Source organism: Medicago sativa, chromosome 1 (assembly GCF_051527215.1).
Source record: "Medicago sativa cultivar Bolivia chromosome 1, Bolivia_mono, whole genome shotgun sequence".
In the NCBI taxonomy this organism is placed as follows: domain Eukaryota; kingdom Viridiplantae; phylum Streptophyta; class Magnoliopsida; order Fabales; family Fabaceae; genus Medicago; species Medicago sativa.
Window position 1 is genome coordinate 13,434,819 of NC_140749.1, and position 18,358 is coordinate 13,453,176.

The following is an 18,358-nucleotide window of genomic DNA, read 5'->3' on the forward strand; positions in this document are numbered from 1 at the left end:
AATCCCTCGTGTAAAAATATGTTTTTACTTAATCATCACTTGTATTTTTCTCCCCGGGTGAACCAAAACCTTCTCATTTTCTGAACTGAACATTCATATTTTTCTCTAAAAATTTTTTCTCTCTACAAACACTTCGAAAACTCTTAGTCTTCTACTTGAGGTTTGAAATCAATTGAAGGATACACATATAGGGATTCATTGTAAGCAAGCGAGTTCAATCTCCATTAATATTTGATTCTCTACAAGGAGAAATTCAGAGTGATATTATAGGGATTAGAATATGGGAGATCTTTCTGAGGACGGAGTCTGTTCATCATTGAAGAGGAGCTTCATCATTAAGAACCCAGTTTCATAATTTTCGGGTTTTCAGATTCTAGTTTTTTGGCTTAGATTTGCAAGGAAAAGGAAAAAAGAGTTTTGAATTGAATATTCAACATTCTCAAGGATTCTTCATCTCCACCATTGCTGAAGAAAAGAAGAAAAACATTTTCTCTAGTAGGGTGTTCTAGGCTTTGCATGTTGTAGACTAAGATTGGAGGAGCTAGCAAAACTTGAGATTCGAGGGATTTTGAAGGAGTCAAAATATGGGGGTTTTCAAACAAAAAAAAAATGTCAACAGCATACACATTATAATATATAGGACCTACTTAAAAAAAAAAAAAAAAAAAAGACTATGATACTCCTTAGATTGATAGTACAACAAAATAACTTCAAAACAGCTAAAGTAATTGTCTTCATTTTACAAAACCTAAAGCACACCACTTGAATATAAATAGATCCTGAAACTACATGAACACCAAAGTTTTTTGTAGGCTGTAGATAGATCTCATCGACTATTCAGGTCATATCTATACAATAAGGCAAATGCTAGTGTTTACGAGAAACGCTGCAAACGAAATGCAGGAATACATCTAAACCGTTAATTTCCAACCATGATGTGTGTGTTTTCCACCCATTAAAACAACGACAAATGGTCATTCTTGTGTTCCGTATGCCACATGTGTCGTAATAATTAGCAAGATAATATAGCAAATCACTTTAACATTCAAGAGAAGATCATAAGTAGGGCAGTTACGCTTACAACTTTTCATTACAAAAGCATATGAAATGTTACAATTATTTTCTTACACGAGTCAGAATGACCCTGGTCTTCAATTCTCTGGACTGATAACTGAAGGGATACACTAATCCTTCAGCAATTCATCCGACTTATTTAACCAAGTGTCATAAATATCAGGCGCAAAGAGAACAAAGTGGACCTGAAACAAAAATGTAAATGTAATTACTAATTATGCAGTCATCTTATTACATACCTCATCTATCCTTCATAAAAAAAAAAGATTAATCACTCTTGAAATTGATATAACCCATGTGGTACACTCATTTTATGCAGTCACGTTTCTTTTTCATTTTGTAACCTGTCTTTTGAATTTTTCATCTCAAACGAAATTAACATACTTTTGCCTTTAATGAGTTGTTCAATGAAAGAACATTTTTACTCCCCTTAATTTCTTTGATCAAATCAAATATTCGACCAAATTAGGCCTAATGGAATATTTGCAACTTTTTTAGAAAAACAATCTTAAATTAACTAATCCAATTTTTGTCATTTTCCAAATTGAGCTGTTATGTGAAAGTCAAAAGAAACTGAAAGGCAAACTAGTGATCACAAAAAGCACAAATTGTATGGATTTGACTCTTATAAAGTGTGCAGTAATTCACTTTATTATAAATCAAAAAGCTGCATCTCAACTTCAATTGGAAATTTATAATTTGGAGTTATAGCAAACCCATGATTTATCAACCTTTGATCTTTGCACTAATGATTGGGATGTCCTACTTCTAATAATTAAAGGAACCCATGATTTATTCATATCAAAACTCATACCAAATAAAGAAAATGGAGTAAATGGAACGTAATATTACCTCCTTAAAGTCATTTTGGAATTCTTTGATGGTAGAAATAGCCACAGTAGCAGCTTCATCGTAAGGGTATCTGAAAAATGCATCATTTAACATACGTGATGAAAGATTTGGTTATTAAACTTATTATTATAATATAACAAATCAGAGGGAAAATTAGATTCGCAGGCCCGTGGAAAGATTTGCTAAGTTTGGGAACAAATTTGTCATCCCAATGGATATATATTGTTAGATATAAAAACCATGTTCAGTGTTCACCTAACAACTTATGTTTTGGGGATAATTGGTTCCTGAGATGGTATCAAAGTCTCTTATGATCAATAGTCTAGAGTTCAATCCTTGTAGCTAGCTCTATTCTTCTAATGATAATTATACTTCAACATAAGGTTAAGTAGGCCTGTTCATTGTCCATGGTTCAAGCCAGAAGTTAGCTGAGGTGTTTTGCATCAGGGTGTGTTAGACAAATAGATTTATGTGTTTTCATCTAACAATAAACTTTTGAGATAATTAGCTCATGCTCATGGCACAACATCTTCAATGGTATGCTACTGAGTTATGAATTCTTTAAACTGTGTTTTTACCACTAATGATTTGAACAGTCACAGTGGTCTTTTCATAAATGGTCACCGTCTTTTTTGGCTGATCCTTACATATAATTCTCTCAAAAGACAAGCAAAACAGAAGTCTAACCATATGTTCACCCCTAGGGAAAGTGAAAGAGAATTGCATCTCAAGCCATGGTACCAACCTAAGGTTTCACACCAATATTGGTGTTATCATTAATTCATTACCAATGAACAGAACATAGGGGACAAATAGGGAATTTCGTTAATTCAAACTTACCCATAAGGTTTCACACCAATACTGGTGTGATCATTATTCATTACCAATGAACAGAACATAGGGGACAAATAGGGAATTTCGTTAATTCAAACTTACCCATAGACGCCACATGATATGGCTGGGAATGCTATGTACTGAATGTTGTTCTCCTTTGCAACCCTCAAACTATTCCTGAAAAATCAGTTTGATAATGCAAAATCTCTCAGTCATGTGTAATATCGACAAACCAAAACACCAAATGGAATGAACTTATGCTAATTCAAATATGATGAAGAATAGCTTCTCAAGCACAAAGTTAAAAAAGCTACCTGTAAGCACTTGCCAGAGAGGCTGCAGGATTACTATCAACGTCGTAGATTGGGCCGACAGTATGAATAACATGAGAAGCAGGCAGCAAAAAACCTCTGCACATCAACAAGTAAAAGGTCTATAAAAGACAAGCTTCTGCAAAGGCTTACAGTTACTTTAACAAGTTTCAATTTCTACCCTTAAGAAGAAAATAACACCACAAGAGCTGATATTCAATAAGCTCTTCCAAGATAGTGAGTTACTGATTTAGCCCCTGAAATTGTAGATGAGCTGAAACTAACAAATTTAATAATGATCCATGAAATTGAAAATCTTTTATATCATTCATCTCTTTGAAAAAAAAATTAGGACTGGATTGAGCAACACAAAAGGACTAATGCATCTCTCAAAATAAAGGACTAATGCAATCAAATACTTTCAATTTCCAGTAGTACTTTGGAATTTCATTATTAATTTCAGGAAACAAAGCTGGCCAAATCCTACAACCTTGGAGTTTAGAGACTAAACTGGTGATTCACTCTTATATGCAAGTGCTTATCCCACCCAAACATAAGTTATAAAACATGCACATCAAAAGAGTTACTAAATGTAACACTAAGAACTCACGGTGTGATCCTTGCTTCCCCCGTTGGGCAGCGAACTCCAGGCCTGACTTCTGGAACATTCCGGCATGCTCTAAGAAGATCTGGACCAGCAGCCCTATGTATAGCTGAAACCAGCATAAAAAACCATCACTCAAAGATCATTTTCACTACCACACTAACTATAAAGCATCGTGAATTTATAATTTTTTTATTCTTAATATATAACTAACAAGTAAATGCCCAAATCCCTGAAATTATAGGAATGCATCAACCTAATCCTCCACATTGCCAATATTCCAAAATGGTCTCTAAAATTGTAAAATACTAATCAAGTTCGTCCTTGAGACCTCAGTTAGTATATGTAGAAACTATAATGACATTAAGTTGGTAATGTCAAGGATGCATTCGAAATTAAGCAATACTAAACTAAGTGAATGATGTATTTGATAACAAATGTTGGAATATTAATAAGGTGGGAGACTAGTTGCTATACCAAGACAATTTTAGGGACTAAATAGAATATTTGGTGCCTGTCTAGATTGACTTATTTGAGCTTATCTACTGACATAAGTTTTGTGAGACATTTTGGGAGAACTTATGAAAACAGCTTATCAAAAGCCTTTTTCAACTTATTTTCATAACTTCACCAATATAACTTATAAAAACAACTTATAGCATATACAAAAACAATTTAACTTTATTTTTATCTTTTCCTGTTAAAATAGCTTATACATAAGCGTTTATCATGATAAGCAATTGTGCTATAAACTGCAAATAAGCTGTTTATCCAAACAGACCCTCACTAAAAAACTAATCTCAAAATTTCAAAGTAAATATAGAAATAGTAACATATTCAGACACTCATTTACTCCTACAACTGCAACACCTCGCTAATCACATTAAGAATTTCGGTTAACTCAACTACATGATTAACCACAATTTCACAGCTTTCAAGGCAATCTAAACTAACCATATGGTACTCAACTGAATTAACTACAATTTTGCACCTGATTAACCAGGTGTCGCGCTTAGTGAAACTAAGGTGTCTCTAAAACATTTATTTTATATAAAAATTAGAAATGATTTACCTCCATCTGCACCACCACCTCCAAGCATTCTCTCATTTGCAGGATTTACCTGTATATATTCATAAATTAAATTCCACATTGTTCTATATACATTTTTTGCAGTAACAATTGAAAAAAAAGATTAAATATTAAACAGTAAGGTAAATTTGACATACAATTGCGTCAGTGGAACCATCGATGGACCATTTGGTTATGTCACCTTTCTGAATGATCAAAGCGTTGGATGAAGATAACGGAAAGCGAACTATGCCGCCGTTACCGTTACTGGAAGCCATAGCTGAAGTGTTCATTGCTGATAAACGGCAGCTTCTGAGATTAACGGCGTTTGAATTTGAGATGAGTTTCAGGGTTTTTAGTAGAAAACGGGAAGTTGTGAAAATGGTAGTCATTGAAGATTTCGTGGAAGTTTGTGTCGTTGATGAAAGGGAAAGTTTACGTTACGGTGTGGTTGTGATCATACGTGGAGAGATCTGAGTCGTTGAACTGATTAATGAGGTGTTGAGCAGTGATATAGTACTATGGTAGACTTGCATTGGTCCTTCAAGTTGTATCTTGCCACGTAGCATCAATGCGTCTTCCCATTTAAGACCCGATACCTAATAGGTATCTCCATTGGAATTTTTTTGTTGGGGTCTTCTAAGATCCAAAGTCTCATTTAATACTTTCATTGTATTGTTGAAATGTAAATGATGAAGAGTTAGTGGTGAGATCGGGTGCTTATTAGGTCCTGTTATTAAAAAAATTACAAAAAAATAATATGTACACATGACACCCGTTTAAATTAAGAGTCTCTATCTTCACCAACAAAAAAAAATTAAGAGTCTCTATCGTGGATGTTCCATGTAACCAATAACCACCAAATTTGTTTTTAACTTTGTAGAGCACTCTTGGATAAAAAGATCATGAAGAAAAAGTTTAGTAAACCATTAAACATATGGTTTCAATTTCACTTTCTTCACCTTCTTTTATTTCTCATTTTGTAACCATTTCCGCAACCACATTCACATCCATTCCATCATATTTCAATTGAACAGACACTTCATGTGAAATTTCAAGCATGTTTGCATAATCTTAGTTCAGGTATATTTATGCTAATTCAATTCAAGTGTTTTCACGTAAAAACTCATTTTAAGTATGTTTACGTAGACTCAATTCATACATCACATGAACATCTTTAGTTTCTAGATCTTAATTCAAACAAGTATGTTAGACACACTCAATTCAAGTAAGTTAAGGTAAATTTAGATAAAGTATATTTGCACAATCTCAATCTTAGTTCAAACATGTATGCTAGGCAAACTCGTTCAAGTAGACTCATGCAAACTTAAATCAAGTACGTTTACTCAAACTCAAGTATGATTGCATAAGGATATTTTAGGTATTTTGTTGTAACTTATCACGCACGTGCAATAACAATTTGACTTTGGGATACAAAAAAAAAAAAAAAAAACTTGTTGATCTTTTCTTCTTCCTCTTGCCTCCGATCGGAAAACAGAAACGCGCGATGGGGAGGTCTCGATTGGATGCGCTCGTGTCCGTGTTCGTTACGGTGCACCCGCATGAATCCTCTGCTCTTCTCCATTCCTTCTTCTGCTTCTTCTTCGTCAGTTTCTCATCTCAATGACATTCATGTAATGATGTTACTTTCACATTGTTCTTCTTCCCCGTTTAACTAACCTTTTCAATTTTGTATTGCAGATTTTGAGTGCGTATTTCGTAGTTTTACCTTTGCGTGACGAAGGTGCAATTTCGTTAGGACTATCAAATCTACCTGAATTGTTTATAGGTTCATTGTTGCTCACCGTCATTGCCACGCCGTTTACATCACTCGTCTTTTCTCTTCCTAATCTCTCTAAAAACAAGGTCCAATTTTATTTTATCACATTTCTTTGTTCTTTAATTCAATTTTCATCATTCATATAAATCGCGCCAGTCGCTAGACACTAACAGACACCGCTAATAATTTGAGAAAATAGAAGTTAAAACTGGAAGTGATCAGTCTTAATATGTGTTAGTATCAGACAAATGAGGTGTCTAGACACGCATTAGTGGAAGTGAGAATTAGAGGCCATTGAATGTGACTATATATGTTAACACCAGTACTAATTTGAGAAAATGGAAGTGAAAATTAGAAGTGATTGAGTGTAATCATATGTGTCGGTATCAGACACTAATATCGACACATGACGTATATGAGACGTGTCTTCAATATGAAGTCTTAGTACTACATATCATTTAAACATATTTTGTTTTTATTTTGAATTTTAGCTAACAACTTTATCCATTAACCCTGCGTAGAATGCTTTAGCATCTAATCAATTAATCGTATCATAGAGTAATGATAGGAACAATCACTTTAACACTCTCTTTTTAACACTCCTCTATTACTGAGTGAAATCATATCATGTAGGTTCGACCCACTTATGTGGGGCCCATTTTCATAATCGTGGGACCCACGTCAATAAAAGAGTGAGTGATGGGTAAAGGGTGTTAAAGTGAGTTTTTTTAACACTCCTAATGTCTGCTTGTATTGAAAGCTTGATTGCACTCGCTGTCTATTGTTATTGTACGCAACTTGGTCCACTTTCCACAAAGACATTAATAAGGAAACTAGTTTGTAGATTTCAAGGTTCGTTAACAATCTTAACTAGGGATCAAGTACTAAATTCCTATGAATTAAAGGGAGTTAATTTTGGACATAAATAAATTCGGTGACTTAGTTGGAAATTTAAATTATCATCTAGATACTCGATTAGACATCTCATTTGTGGCCAAAGTGCTATGTTAGTTGCTTAATTCACTTTGTGGAAGGCATCAATGTACAATGATATAGTACATCATAAGGTACGATAAAGGAGCTCCATGAAAAGAACATGTCTATGAATATAACAGTCACACTTGGATGATTGAATATTCAAATATTGAAGTATTTGACTGGTTTCATAGAATGTCCATTTCTAGGTACTTTGTATTTGTTGCAGAAAACTTGGGGCCAGTTTACTTTGCAAAATCATTTTTTGTTTTCATTTTCTAGAATGTGTGATCATTTTAACTTTTTAATAAGAAGATAAAAGACTTTTGAAGTGTGTCAATGTGATGAAGAGAAGATAAAATGCTAGTTAGGAAAGATTCAGTTTCAAAAATAATGAAAACAGTTTTTTTTTTTTTTTACATTTTCACTGTTTTCTAAAATGCAAGACAAGTGTTCACTTCAATAGTCACTTTTCTCCTTATTAACACAAGCAAAACTAACACAAATTTTAAGAAATGAAAATCAAAAGGTTTTTACAAAGTAAACAATCCCTTAATATCCTGAAGAATTAAGTATCAAAATTTTTGTTGCAAGTTCAAGAATGGAAACAAAATACCAGGCCATGGCTTTTACCTCTTAGTTCATAAAACTGCATGAGTCACGACACAATAATACATGTGAAATATTGATACGGTAGCATGTATTTTTTTTAAACCAACCATTTAGATGTAATATTTTGAACTAGGATCTGAATCACTGTAATAATTTGTTGTTCCAATAAATAAGAGAAAATCAAATTCATTATGTTAATATGCATTCATATTAACTATTTAGTCAGTTTCGTCATAAAAAATGAATTTGAAAAACGATATATAATGGTTATTAGTTAATGTTTACTTGCATGTCATTCTGTAATGATGCCTTTTGAAATTCCAGGCTTTGGTTTTCATACACAGGTTCTTCAGTGTATCGCTCATAGTGTTCTTTATTCTATGGCACTATTCATCATCTGGATCTTCGACGTCCAATTTGATCGTAAGACAATAATATATCTGGAAGTTGTTTGTTGCAGTGTAGATATTCTGCTCAATATTATTTGTATTAAAATTGCGTTAAATTGGATTTTCTTTTCCTACTCCTAGGGGTCCACTGCTTTGACCTCGAAAGATGCGAAACTTGGTGATCAAGGCAGTCTTGCATCATCAGTTAGTTGGGATAACCATGGATGGTTTTATATCTCTGTCCGTATAGGATTGTTTCTTTGGGTATGGCTTATAATGATTTTATTCTCCACTTTTTGGTATCAATGTATAAATTTGATTTCATTCTTCTGCTTGCTTGCTTCCAAAGATACTTCTGTGATATAAATTTATTTTTTATTTTTGTGTGCGAAGGTTGCTTTGCTTAATCTAATTACACTTTCTTCAACTTGGGCAAGGGTAATTGACGTAATGGACAACGAGGTTTGTTTACTGATGCATAGTTTTTGTTTTAATTTGGCTTGTTTTGGGTCCACTTAACATTCTCTGGGTTCAGTCAGGTTCAAGATTATTTGGGTTTATTGGCGCCGGTGCCACCCTTGGACAACTTTGTGGATCACTGTTTGCCACTGGAATGGCTTTTGTTGGTCCATGTAAGTTTGCATGTCCCTATACAACCATTTCTTGCTTGGTTTCACTTTGTTTAACATCAAGATCCTGTCTTTTGCAGTCTTACTTTTGTTTGCTGCTTTGTTGATGGAACTTGCGGCTCAGACATCAAGAGGGATAAATTGCGATACATCTCATGTTGAAGAGGAACTGTCTCCCATTAGGTTATTCCTTTATTCTTTTCTTCATAGTTATATGAATGAAAATAGAGATGCATTTGAGATGGTCCAAAACTCATTTTTATTTGAAGGCAAAATTTAACCTCCAAGAAAAATTTACAGCATGTAGAACTAGGCATCAAACTCTAGGCGTACATCCTACATAGATAACTATCCTACACTACTGGTTTATTGGGTGGGTAACTCAAATTCAAGTTAATCAAAGAAGATTGTAACAAAAGCAACTTGGCCCTTTTCAAACAGGCATGTTTGCCAACTCTGAATGTGGGAAAGAATCAAAGAAAGCAGAGCATTATTGATGAAATCTCTGCAAATTTATCAATGGGATATAGGCTCTGAGTTAAAGCGATCAAGATACAGAACAAAGATGGTAACAAAGATTTGTTTTCTTGCACCAGGACATATCATTGTCTCGTCTGTCCCTCCGTTTCACTCTTCAGAAATCACACCTACCTCCTAACTAACTACCTCAACCCGCTTTTATTTCTAATCACAGATCAGCATTTTGGCTGTCTGTTAGACAATTACTCGCTGCCACTATGTTCCCTGCTCTCGTAGCGTATCATATTTAATTGGAGACCTATAATAGTGTGCAAGTAATTTCCAGCCCCGCACAGAGGGAAGTCAGAAAAATGTTAATTATGGGTATCATGGAGATCATGCATCTCATTAAATTATTTTTTTTGTTAAATTTTTTCAGAAAATGTACTGTGCCACACAATACATAATTATTTATTTTGAATTTTAGAGAATCTGATTCCAACCCTGAAAATGAGGCTAGTGAGATTGACAGGACTGAACACACTCTAAAAGGTTCCCCAAAGTCATCCGCTTTAGTGAAGCATAATGTTTGGCCCATATTGGAAGGACTCTGGCTTATACTGTCATCAACTTACCTCTTGCATATATCATTGTTCATCTGGTTGAGTGCAGTTGTCTCTTCATTCTTCTATTTCCAGGTTAGGTGATCTTTTGTCCTATAAGACATCTTTGGTAATCATTATCAGCATCTCTGTTCTTACAAAATGGTATAAAGCTCTATTGCCTCCGGATCTTCTTCTGTTTTGCCGTGTTTGCTATGTTTTGTGTCTGGTTGTCGTGGGTTGTAACCACTTGGTCTTATTCCCGTATCATTTGCTTGGTTTTATGCTCAGACTAGGATAGGTGGTATTTAGTTGGGTCCATTTGGCGTGGTTTATTTCTTTCTAGCCGAAAGATCATCAGTAAGCTTGAACTTTTGCAGTGTTAAAATATTTGCACTTGTTAAACTACAATTTTGGTACTTAACTAGGCTCACTTTAAGTAAGATACAATTTGCCCCTTGATTACATCCTTTGATTTATTGTGATCAAGTTATAAATAAGAATAATAACGAGCAACCGATGCATTTGATTTCTTTCATACACTTTTATAAAGAAAAGTTCTGTTTGTCTTTGGATGATCAATCTCTGAAGTGGTCTTTATTGCAATGATATGTGTTTTTAAGATCACTCTTTGAACCTGTATACGTCTAAAAGGTATTTCTTCTGATGTTTTCCAGTTGTGATTGCAGAAAGTGAGTGTGATTGCCAGCACAGTTACAAGCTCTCTTGGAAGAAGAAAATTGTTTGCTGAGATAAATAGCTTTATTGCTGTTTTTATTCTTATTGGACAACTAACCTTAACGGTAAGCTTTTCAAAAAATGACCTTTTCTGCTTGGATTTGGACATTCTTTTAGAGTTGGGTTTGGACATTAGCTGTTGATATTGATATTGATATTACACTTGAAAAAGTTAAAAGGATTTGATATTGCTTTGAATTTTCTTTTGTGCTAACATGATATATAGGAACTAAAGTGCACCGACAGGTTTTGGTTAATAACTAGACTACTACAATAAGTACACAATTTGATAATTGGCTTTTATTTTGCGTAAACGAACTGCTATAATAAGGATGCCAATTGATAATTAGATTTTGCCATTCCTCCAGTGCGCTAGCATTATTTTATTTGCTTTCTCGTTCAAGTGGTAGGAGAGGTGTTAGCCTAAAAAACCGCACATCTGCAGTAGCTCTTGACAAGGAGGAAAACGAAAGAGTACATGAGTGAATTCGTGTATTACACAACAAAGCCACACACAAACACTTGAATACATAATGAGATTAATGTTACCCATCTGAAAGGTTGAAATACATGAAGATTTCTATGAACTTGCTTGATTGAAATTGCATATTGTTATTTCATACACTTGAGGGAATAATTACTATATATTTTTCAAAAAAGAAGGAATTATAGCTGAACTGCTCCCGAAACCCTTTATATTTCAAATTCTACATTAACCATTTCCAATAAGTAATATTCTCAGCAATAGTAGTAACAAAATGTATCCTTGTGGTAGTTTTTCTTATTTTCTGTTTATATTGTTGTTGCATAACTCCAATATGATCACTTCATATATCTCTCCATTAATTTTTCTTTATCTTGTGCAGGGGCGCATTCTTACTGTTGCTGGGGTTACTGCAGCTATATGCTCGACTCCTTTTGTTGGCTTCTTAAATTTAGCAGCTCTAGCTGTTTGGCCAGATTGGATGGTGGTGGCTATTTGTGAGACACTGAGAAAGGTTGTCTTCTACGACTTACAAACAGTTCTTGCTTCTTTAATAAAAATATACAATATTTAACTATACTTCATATTCACAACATGTAATATTTATGATAATATTAATGTATATATCTAGGTTCAATGCTATAGGTTGCAACTTGCAATTGTAATTACTTTTGATTCTTTCTTTTTGTTCTTTTATAGCATGCCTTAGTTTCCGTAAAGTCCTAGCCTGTTGTTGATTTCAATTACTAAAGTTTAGGGATTTAGATACTTCTTCCCTTTTATAGATATCTATTCAATTCTTTGTTATTAGAGCTCTCTGGTCGATCCCTCCCTTTATTTTGCCTTAGCCGTCCTTTCAGTTTGGGGCTTCAGCTACTGTGAGCACTGGCCCATTGTGAGTAGTCGTCTAGTGTCAAAGGTGACAATTCCATCCATCTCAGAAGCAGCCAACCGGCCTTCTCTTCCTGTATTCTTGCCAAATCTTGGTTCACGCACTGTCTTGCCAGACCCCGCAACCGGTATCACCCTGGTTGTCAGCACTCCTTGGTTCTGCTTTGCCACAGTTTGGTCGTTGCATCCTGCAATTGTTTGCCTGGTGCCCTGTTCCCTAATTGGTATATATCGGGTTTGGTTTGGCTTTTCTGCTTTTCTGTTTTTCAAACCTGTGTTTACTTTCTCATAGCTGAATATCCCAAGACTGGTCTTGAAAATGGAGAAAGCTGAATATATTATTTTCTGATTCTCAAATGTATAACGCCAAAAGACTACAATATATAGACCAAGGCTCATAAATTCTATTAATAGCTATCCTAATATTAAGTAAATAAAATCTGTAGAAATAATTCCCTACAATACAACAACTGGTCACTCCATTGGTTGAATCATCAGAAAGGAATTTGATTTTCTTTACAATTTTGGGCTTTCCTACCATCACCACCAAAAAGTTGAATGGAAAGAACGGTTTGGATCAACATGTAGTTCTTAGACCAGGGTCTTTTTGAGTATGTCGGATAAGTTATAATTGTAATAATAAGTGTGGCCTATATGCCATAGCTTATAGGGAAGTATTAAAATTCTGTATTACTATACAGTTTTGTTGTGTGATATATAATAATGATTTAGGAATTTGTTTTTTTGGTTATAATTTATAAATATTGTGTTTTTGCATTCATTTTTCAGCATATGTTTCTTTCTTGGCTTTAAACAGTTTTCTTAGATTATATTCATCTTTTAAAGAAATTCATAAGTCTGTGTGTAATAAAGGATTACATTGTTTATTAAATTAACTATTGTTTATATTTTGCATGTGTTCATTGTTATTAAATTAACTATTGTTTATATTTTGCGTGTGTTCATATTCATGTTCTAAAATGTTGCAGGTTGTTACATATGTCGTTACAAGGCCTGGAAGAGAACTTCTATTTGTTGTTGTTTCAGAGGATGAAAAATATAAAGCTAAAGTATGACCATCATTTTTGTTTGAGCTTTCTTTCCGTCCTAAAGGTTAAACAAAGTAGATGTTGTAGATCTTGGGCTTGTAGAAGCACATAGGCACAGCCACGAGTGAATTTGTAAAATGGCAATTTAGTCCCTTAAATTGAAAGTATTAGTCAATTTGATCCCTTTTCCGAGTATACAACCACAATTTAAAGGTTCTAAGTTTTCCTCGGTGAAGCAAGAAACTGTTCAAGGCAATATGTAGTTCTTTCATTGGTTTTGATGAGTGTGTTTCTAAAGAGGTACTTTGGTGAAGAGACTATGTTTTATAATTTAAGAGACTAAATTTTCATTTTGCTAATTAAAGGGACTAAATTGTCTGACTCTCACAACTTAGATGACTGAAATGTTGATTTACTTACATAGCCATGTACTATTTTCATTTGGGAGCCAACCAACGACTTCACTGCCACAACATTTTAATATGCTACATTTTTAGGGAATTTCCTCGTAAGTACATTCAATGAACATACATGTTGATGCAGATATGCATAGATGTGCTGGTTCAAAGACTTGGAGATGCTGCAGCAGCTGGAATGTATAAAATGCTATTCGGTACCCAAAACGGAAGCCCATCAACTGCTGCCCTTTATGGCCTTCCGGTATGCGTGAACTTATCATTCTATCCATCTCCTCTCAAATAGCTGTGTTGGTTAATAAAAGAAAAGAAGTGTAGAAAAAAGAAATAGATTGTTATATATCATCAAAAACTAGTATAATTATCAGCTCAAATAGTCATAGTTATTCCTCATTATTTTGGCTTTCCTGGTACATTGCTGCTTTACACTGATACTACTATTTTTTCACTCATTTTTTTTATCTTATACACTGTATGTTCAATCTGATGGTATGCATCTTTTTACTGCTTTTATACCAGGTTTGTTTGCTGTGGATAATCACAGCATTCTTTTTGGGCCGCAGGCAAGCTCAACTTTCAAAGGAAAATTTGAGATTAAATGTACAGTAAGTGAACTATAATGGGTGATCGGTCGAACAAATGAAAAATGCATGAGCTGGATCGTGTTCGAGAAAGTCGAGCTTCTGAGATAAAAGCTAACACGGTATGTTCTCCCAAATTCTTTCAAGCATCCCTTCTGAGCGGGTAATTGGAGGAATTTTGATGTAAAGTGACACACTGTAATAACATAAATTGATATATGGTGCTGGATTATTTTAGATATTTATTCAAGAAATTTTGAGAGTAAAGTTCGGTGTTTATTTAATTAATGTTCATGCCTATATTTAAGGATAGAGCTGTGTTATTTTGATACAAAATGGGACTACTAATTTTGACAATAATTTAGATGGTTAATACAATTTAAATATATGGCTAATTACGTTTAGTAGATGATTAATGAATATAAGCAGGTGCTGCAACTCATTAATCATCCGCAGAACACAATTAACCAAATTTCTGAATGTCATCAACCACAATTTTTTGGTGTATATTGAACACAGTATGGTCAATATATATCATGTATATTTGAAAACCTCAAAACATAATATTTGAACATTACTATAATTATTATAATCAGTATGTCGTATATTTGAATTCTTGAAAATTGTGGTTAATGGTGTACAAATGAGTGATTAATGAGTTGTGACACCTTGTTATATTGATTATCCATCTATTGAACGTAAATAACCTTCTAGAGAAATGTTAGGTCACATCTACTAACATATTCTTTTAACACATCTAATTATAATTAGCCATGTTGTCCACTTTTTTAATTCACTTTAGCTGGTAACTGTTTTTTGATCTTTATAGCTCAATTTATTTTAAATTTTATTATTAAATCAAATTTTAACTTTTCATCTTCTTTGTTGAACCTCCCACATACATAGACTCTACAGATTCTCTCGCAGATTGTCATCTGTAAAAAAAAAATGGTTGCTTTCACCCAATTGAAAAGTATAGAATTGTTTATTAATCGTCCTCCAAAATTTATCCCAAGCACTTATAACACCAATGTATGCAGCAATAAGATGAACATGATAAATGAGCTTCAAAAAGAGCCAATTTGAATCTGCTTGTGGATTGTCCTCCTAATTTTGTACTTCCTGTGTTGAATTTGCTTTACTATATTGAATGGCTAGAAACAAAGAAGTATACCAAAACAAAACCAATTGGAAACATGTTCTTAGAAGAAGAAAAAAGAATCCCCTTTGGATACAAACATCTAGAGAACAAAAACTGAAAAAAGACAAGACGGTTCAGATCGACAAAAATGACGACAAAGCTTGCACGCAATAAATCAAAAGGAGCCACGGATAAATTGGAAGAAAATAGAATTGAGATGGCTAACAAAATAAAACAAAGATTGGATCAGAATAAAACGGAGACGAGATGGGTCAGTTCGAATGGAGATGTGAAGAAGATGGAGCGTGGAGTTTTTTCTTTTGTTTTGTTTTGCTTTTCTTCTGGTCTCGAAACCATAATGTTGGAGGATATGAGTTGCAATCAACTGACTCTAAAAAAAATGTTCATTCGAGACTTATACCGATAAATGAATTGAAATAAGGGAATGGTGTGGATAACTTGTGATGTGTTAAAATGCATGACCCTAACATTTCTCTAACCTCTTGATGTTAACCATCTATATTATTGTCAAGTTTTGTTGTCAAATTTGTGTCAAAATATATTTCGCTCAATGATATGTTTAGGATGGAATGAAGTGGGGTGTATAATGAAATAGGATAACAATAATGCTACAATAGTATCACACTCTTTAGCACATTTTCTAGATTATTCTAATTCATTCCACTCCATACCACTCATCCAAACATGACATAAAAGCCATACCCTGCCTTCACATGCATGCATTGAATGGAAAACATAGTAGTTGGTTTTCGAATCAAAGAAAAGGGAGTTGCCGGTTTATGTTGGTCTAGTTAAGTTACATGGTCGATCGAGTAGGCGGCTCAAATTAACTCATTGGTTTCTGGTTTGACTGGTCTGTCTGCGGCTGTTTATAAAGCACTACTATGAACACTGTTTTGAAACCCATTGCCTATGCATATCATCATCATCATATATATTATCTTGGGAAGGAAACTACACAATCTCAATCACTGAAGAACAAACAAGTCAACAAAAGAGAAAACAATGTCTTGTTCCCTCTAAAGAAACGCAAAAATACAAGATCATTATGTTACTCATCACCCTGATAAATGAAAACATAAATCAAAATTCAAACTTAATTTTAAAAAAATGTATCAAATTCAAATTTTATTTAATATATCATTCTAATTGAATTTATTGTACATAAATATTTCATAAAACTGAGTAAAAGAAACAAGAACAATCAAAATCTAATTCCGTATGCTAAAACTAAATTCCTTTTCTCTTTTCTTGAGTGGTACACCTTTTGTTGTTGTTGTTGTTGACGCATTTAAAGCATTTTTAATTTTCATTTCAATATCTCTTAACCATTAATCACTGAGAAGAGGTTTCCTATCTATTTTCTTCCCACTTCACCTCTATGTCCGATTACCAACACACTACCACTGCCGCTTCTTTTGATGTCACCACCACACCACAATCGTCACATCTCTTCAACCGGTATGTAGTTGCTAGTGTTGTGCAAGAACCATGAGATCGATGATAATTTAATGTTTTTTTAACGAATTATTTAGCTTTTGCTATATCATTAGTAAATAGTAAATATAGCTAAATTGATTATTCTTTAATAATTTTTTATAGAAGTTTTTTAATGTTAATTATGGTTCATAGTTCTTGTTAATTATGCTTATTGGGTTATTTGGATTAAATTTGGCCTTACCAATTATGGCTGATAAGATAATTTATTGAATGAATTTGTTTTTTAATTGCTAATTAAGGTTAATTTAATTCCTTATTAAATTATTGTCTTTTAATTGTCACGAGTAAAAGACGCATGCATTTATATCGGCCATGTAACATGGCAGTAATTATATAAAAAGGGAAATGCTAACCGGTGCCCCCGGGGCACTGGTTAAGGATATGAAAAAGGAAATTATTTAATAGTTAATGCATTGAAATTGTGTAATTAATTTATAATAAAGTCAAAAACAGTTTCCTTTTATGGTAATAATTCCCTTTTATTGTATGCTTAACCAGTGCCCCGGGGGCACCAGTTAGCAGAACCCATATAAAAAAAACAATACAACAATGAATGTATTGTTTTTAGTAAATATTTGTTTATTTTACACGCACATTCCGTTAAGTTTAAAACTTTTAAAAACGGATGAAAATACCAATATATATAAATCAAAAGTAAATAAATAAAATAAAGTTGTATTGGTGACATGGAAGCTATTTTATGATACTGAGATTTTATTTACTTTCAACTCACATATTTTATTTATTTTACTGAAAGAATCTTCATCATAAGTACTATTGGACAAGGGTACTATTTAGTTTTTTTTTTGTTGAAAAAGTACCATTTAGTGTTATATATGTCAAATATTTTCATATATTCAAAAAATAAAATTTCTTATTATTTTCATGTAGTTTTATTTGGACAAGTTTTATTTGGACAACTAAATAAAGAAGATTTTGGAAGAACAATATGTTTTGCTCAATTGTCGATAATAAAAATAAATTTAAGGAACACTACCAAAAAAAAATTGTCGATAATAAAAAGGTATTTTTTTTAGGGGATTAAAAGGGTATTATCATTATTATAAAAAAAAAATTGGTCATTCGAGAATGATTTAGAACTTAGAAGCATGATCTTGCACGGGAGTTCGCATATCATTCAATGAGATAGATACTAAACATATGGATATTAGTTTTTTTTTAAGAGATTAATCGAGATTGAGAGATACTAAAAAATAGCGATATTAGTTTTTTTTTTTGACCAAAGGGATATTAGTTATTTTATTGGGGAACGATTATTTGCATAATGACCATATATTTCTTTAAATTAGTGAGATTAATAGATTAACCGATGAAATATTAGAAAAA

General features: G+C 33.2%; 2 protein-coding genes across 6 annotated transcripts; one reads left to right on the plus strand and one right to left on the minus strand.

Annotated features, from left to right (window-relative positions):
• Positions 1-1,026: 1,026 nt before the first annotated feature.
• LOC146952844 (appr-1-p processing enzyme family protein) lies at positions 1,027-5,227 on the minus strand. Its single transcript, XM_085706554.1, has 7 exons — positions 4,903-5,227; positions 4,748-4,796; positions 3,682-3,784; positions 3,075-3,170; positions 2,863-2,937; positions 1,927-1,996; positions 1,027-1,259 (listed from the first exon to the last, which is right to left on the minus strand). The coding sequence occupies exons 1-7, from the start codon at positions 5,134-5,136 to the stop codon at positions 1,185-1,187; spliced, it is 702 nt and encodes a 233-aa protein (XP_085562680.1). The 5' UTR covers positions 5,137-5,227; the 3' UTR covers positions 1,027-1,184.
• Positions 5,228-6,240: 1,013 nt separating this feature from the next.
• LOC146952845 (TLC ATP/ADP transporter) lies at positions 6,241-14,616 on the plus strand. 5 transcript variants are annotated; one of them, XR_015007848.1, is made up of 13 exons: positions 6,241-6,350; positions 6,446-6,610; positions 8,436-8,534; positions 8,642-8,764; positions 8,894-8,962; positions 9,036-9,132; positions 9,210-9,312; positions 10,076-10,286; positions 10,880-10,993; positions 11,795-11,926; positions 13,293-13,416; positions 13,896-14,012; positions 14,288-14,616. XR_015007848.1 is itself a non-coding variant. In XM_085706562.1 (13 exons), exons 1-13 carry the CDS (start codon positions 6,252-6,254, stop codon positions 14,375-14,377), a joined length of 1,500 nt encoding a protein of 499 aa, XP_085562688.1. In that variant the 5' UTR covers positions 6,241-6,251; the 3' UTR covers positions 14,378-14,616. The 5 variants fall into 5 exon arrangements, 3 of the variants coding, with proteins under 3 accessions (XP_085562688.1, XP_085562695.1, XP_085562701.1); XR_015007849.1 differs by having other exon boundaries at positions 10,121-10,286; XM_085706562.1 differs by having other exon boundaries at positions 13,293-13,373.
• The last annotated feature ends 3,742 nt before the right edge of the window (positions 14,617-18,358 follow it).

What these genes read in the sequence shown, in the direction of transcription:
- LOC146952845 (XM_085706562.1), top strand. Translation starts at nt 6,252, where the DNA reads ATGGGGAGGTCTCGATTGGATGCGCTCGTGTCCGTGTTCGTTACGGTG. An exon ending in GTATAGGATTGTTTCTTTGG is followed by an intron (nt 8,765 to 8,893) that starts GTATGGCTTATA and finishes TTGTGTGCGAAG; the next exon opens with GTTGCTTTGCTTAATCTAAT. An exon ending in GAGGAACTGTCTCCCATTAG is followed by an intron (nt 9,313 to 10,075) that starts GTTATTCCTTTA and finishes TTTGAATTTTAG; the next exon opens with AGAATCTGATTCCAACCCTG.
- LOC146952844 (XM_085706554.1), bottom strand. Translation starts at nt 5,136, where the DNA reads ATGACTACCATTTTCACAACTTCCCGTTTTCTACTAAAAACCCTGAAA. An exon ending in TCTCTGGCAAGTGCTTACAG is followed by an intron (nt 2,938 to 3,074) that starts GTAGCTTTTTTA and finishes CTGATTTTTCAG; the next exon opens with GAATAGTTTGAGGGTTGCAA. An exon ending in TCCAAAATGACTTTAAGGAG is followed by an intron (nt 1,260 to 1,926) that starts GTAATATTACGT and finishes TTTTTGTTTCAG; the next exon opens with GTCCACTTTGTTCTCTTTGC.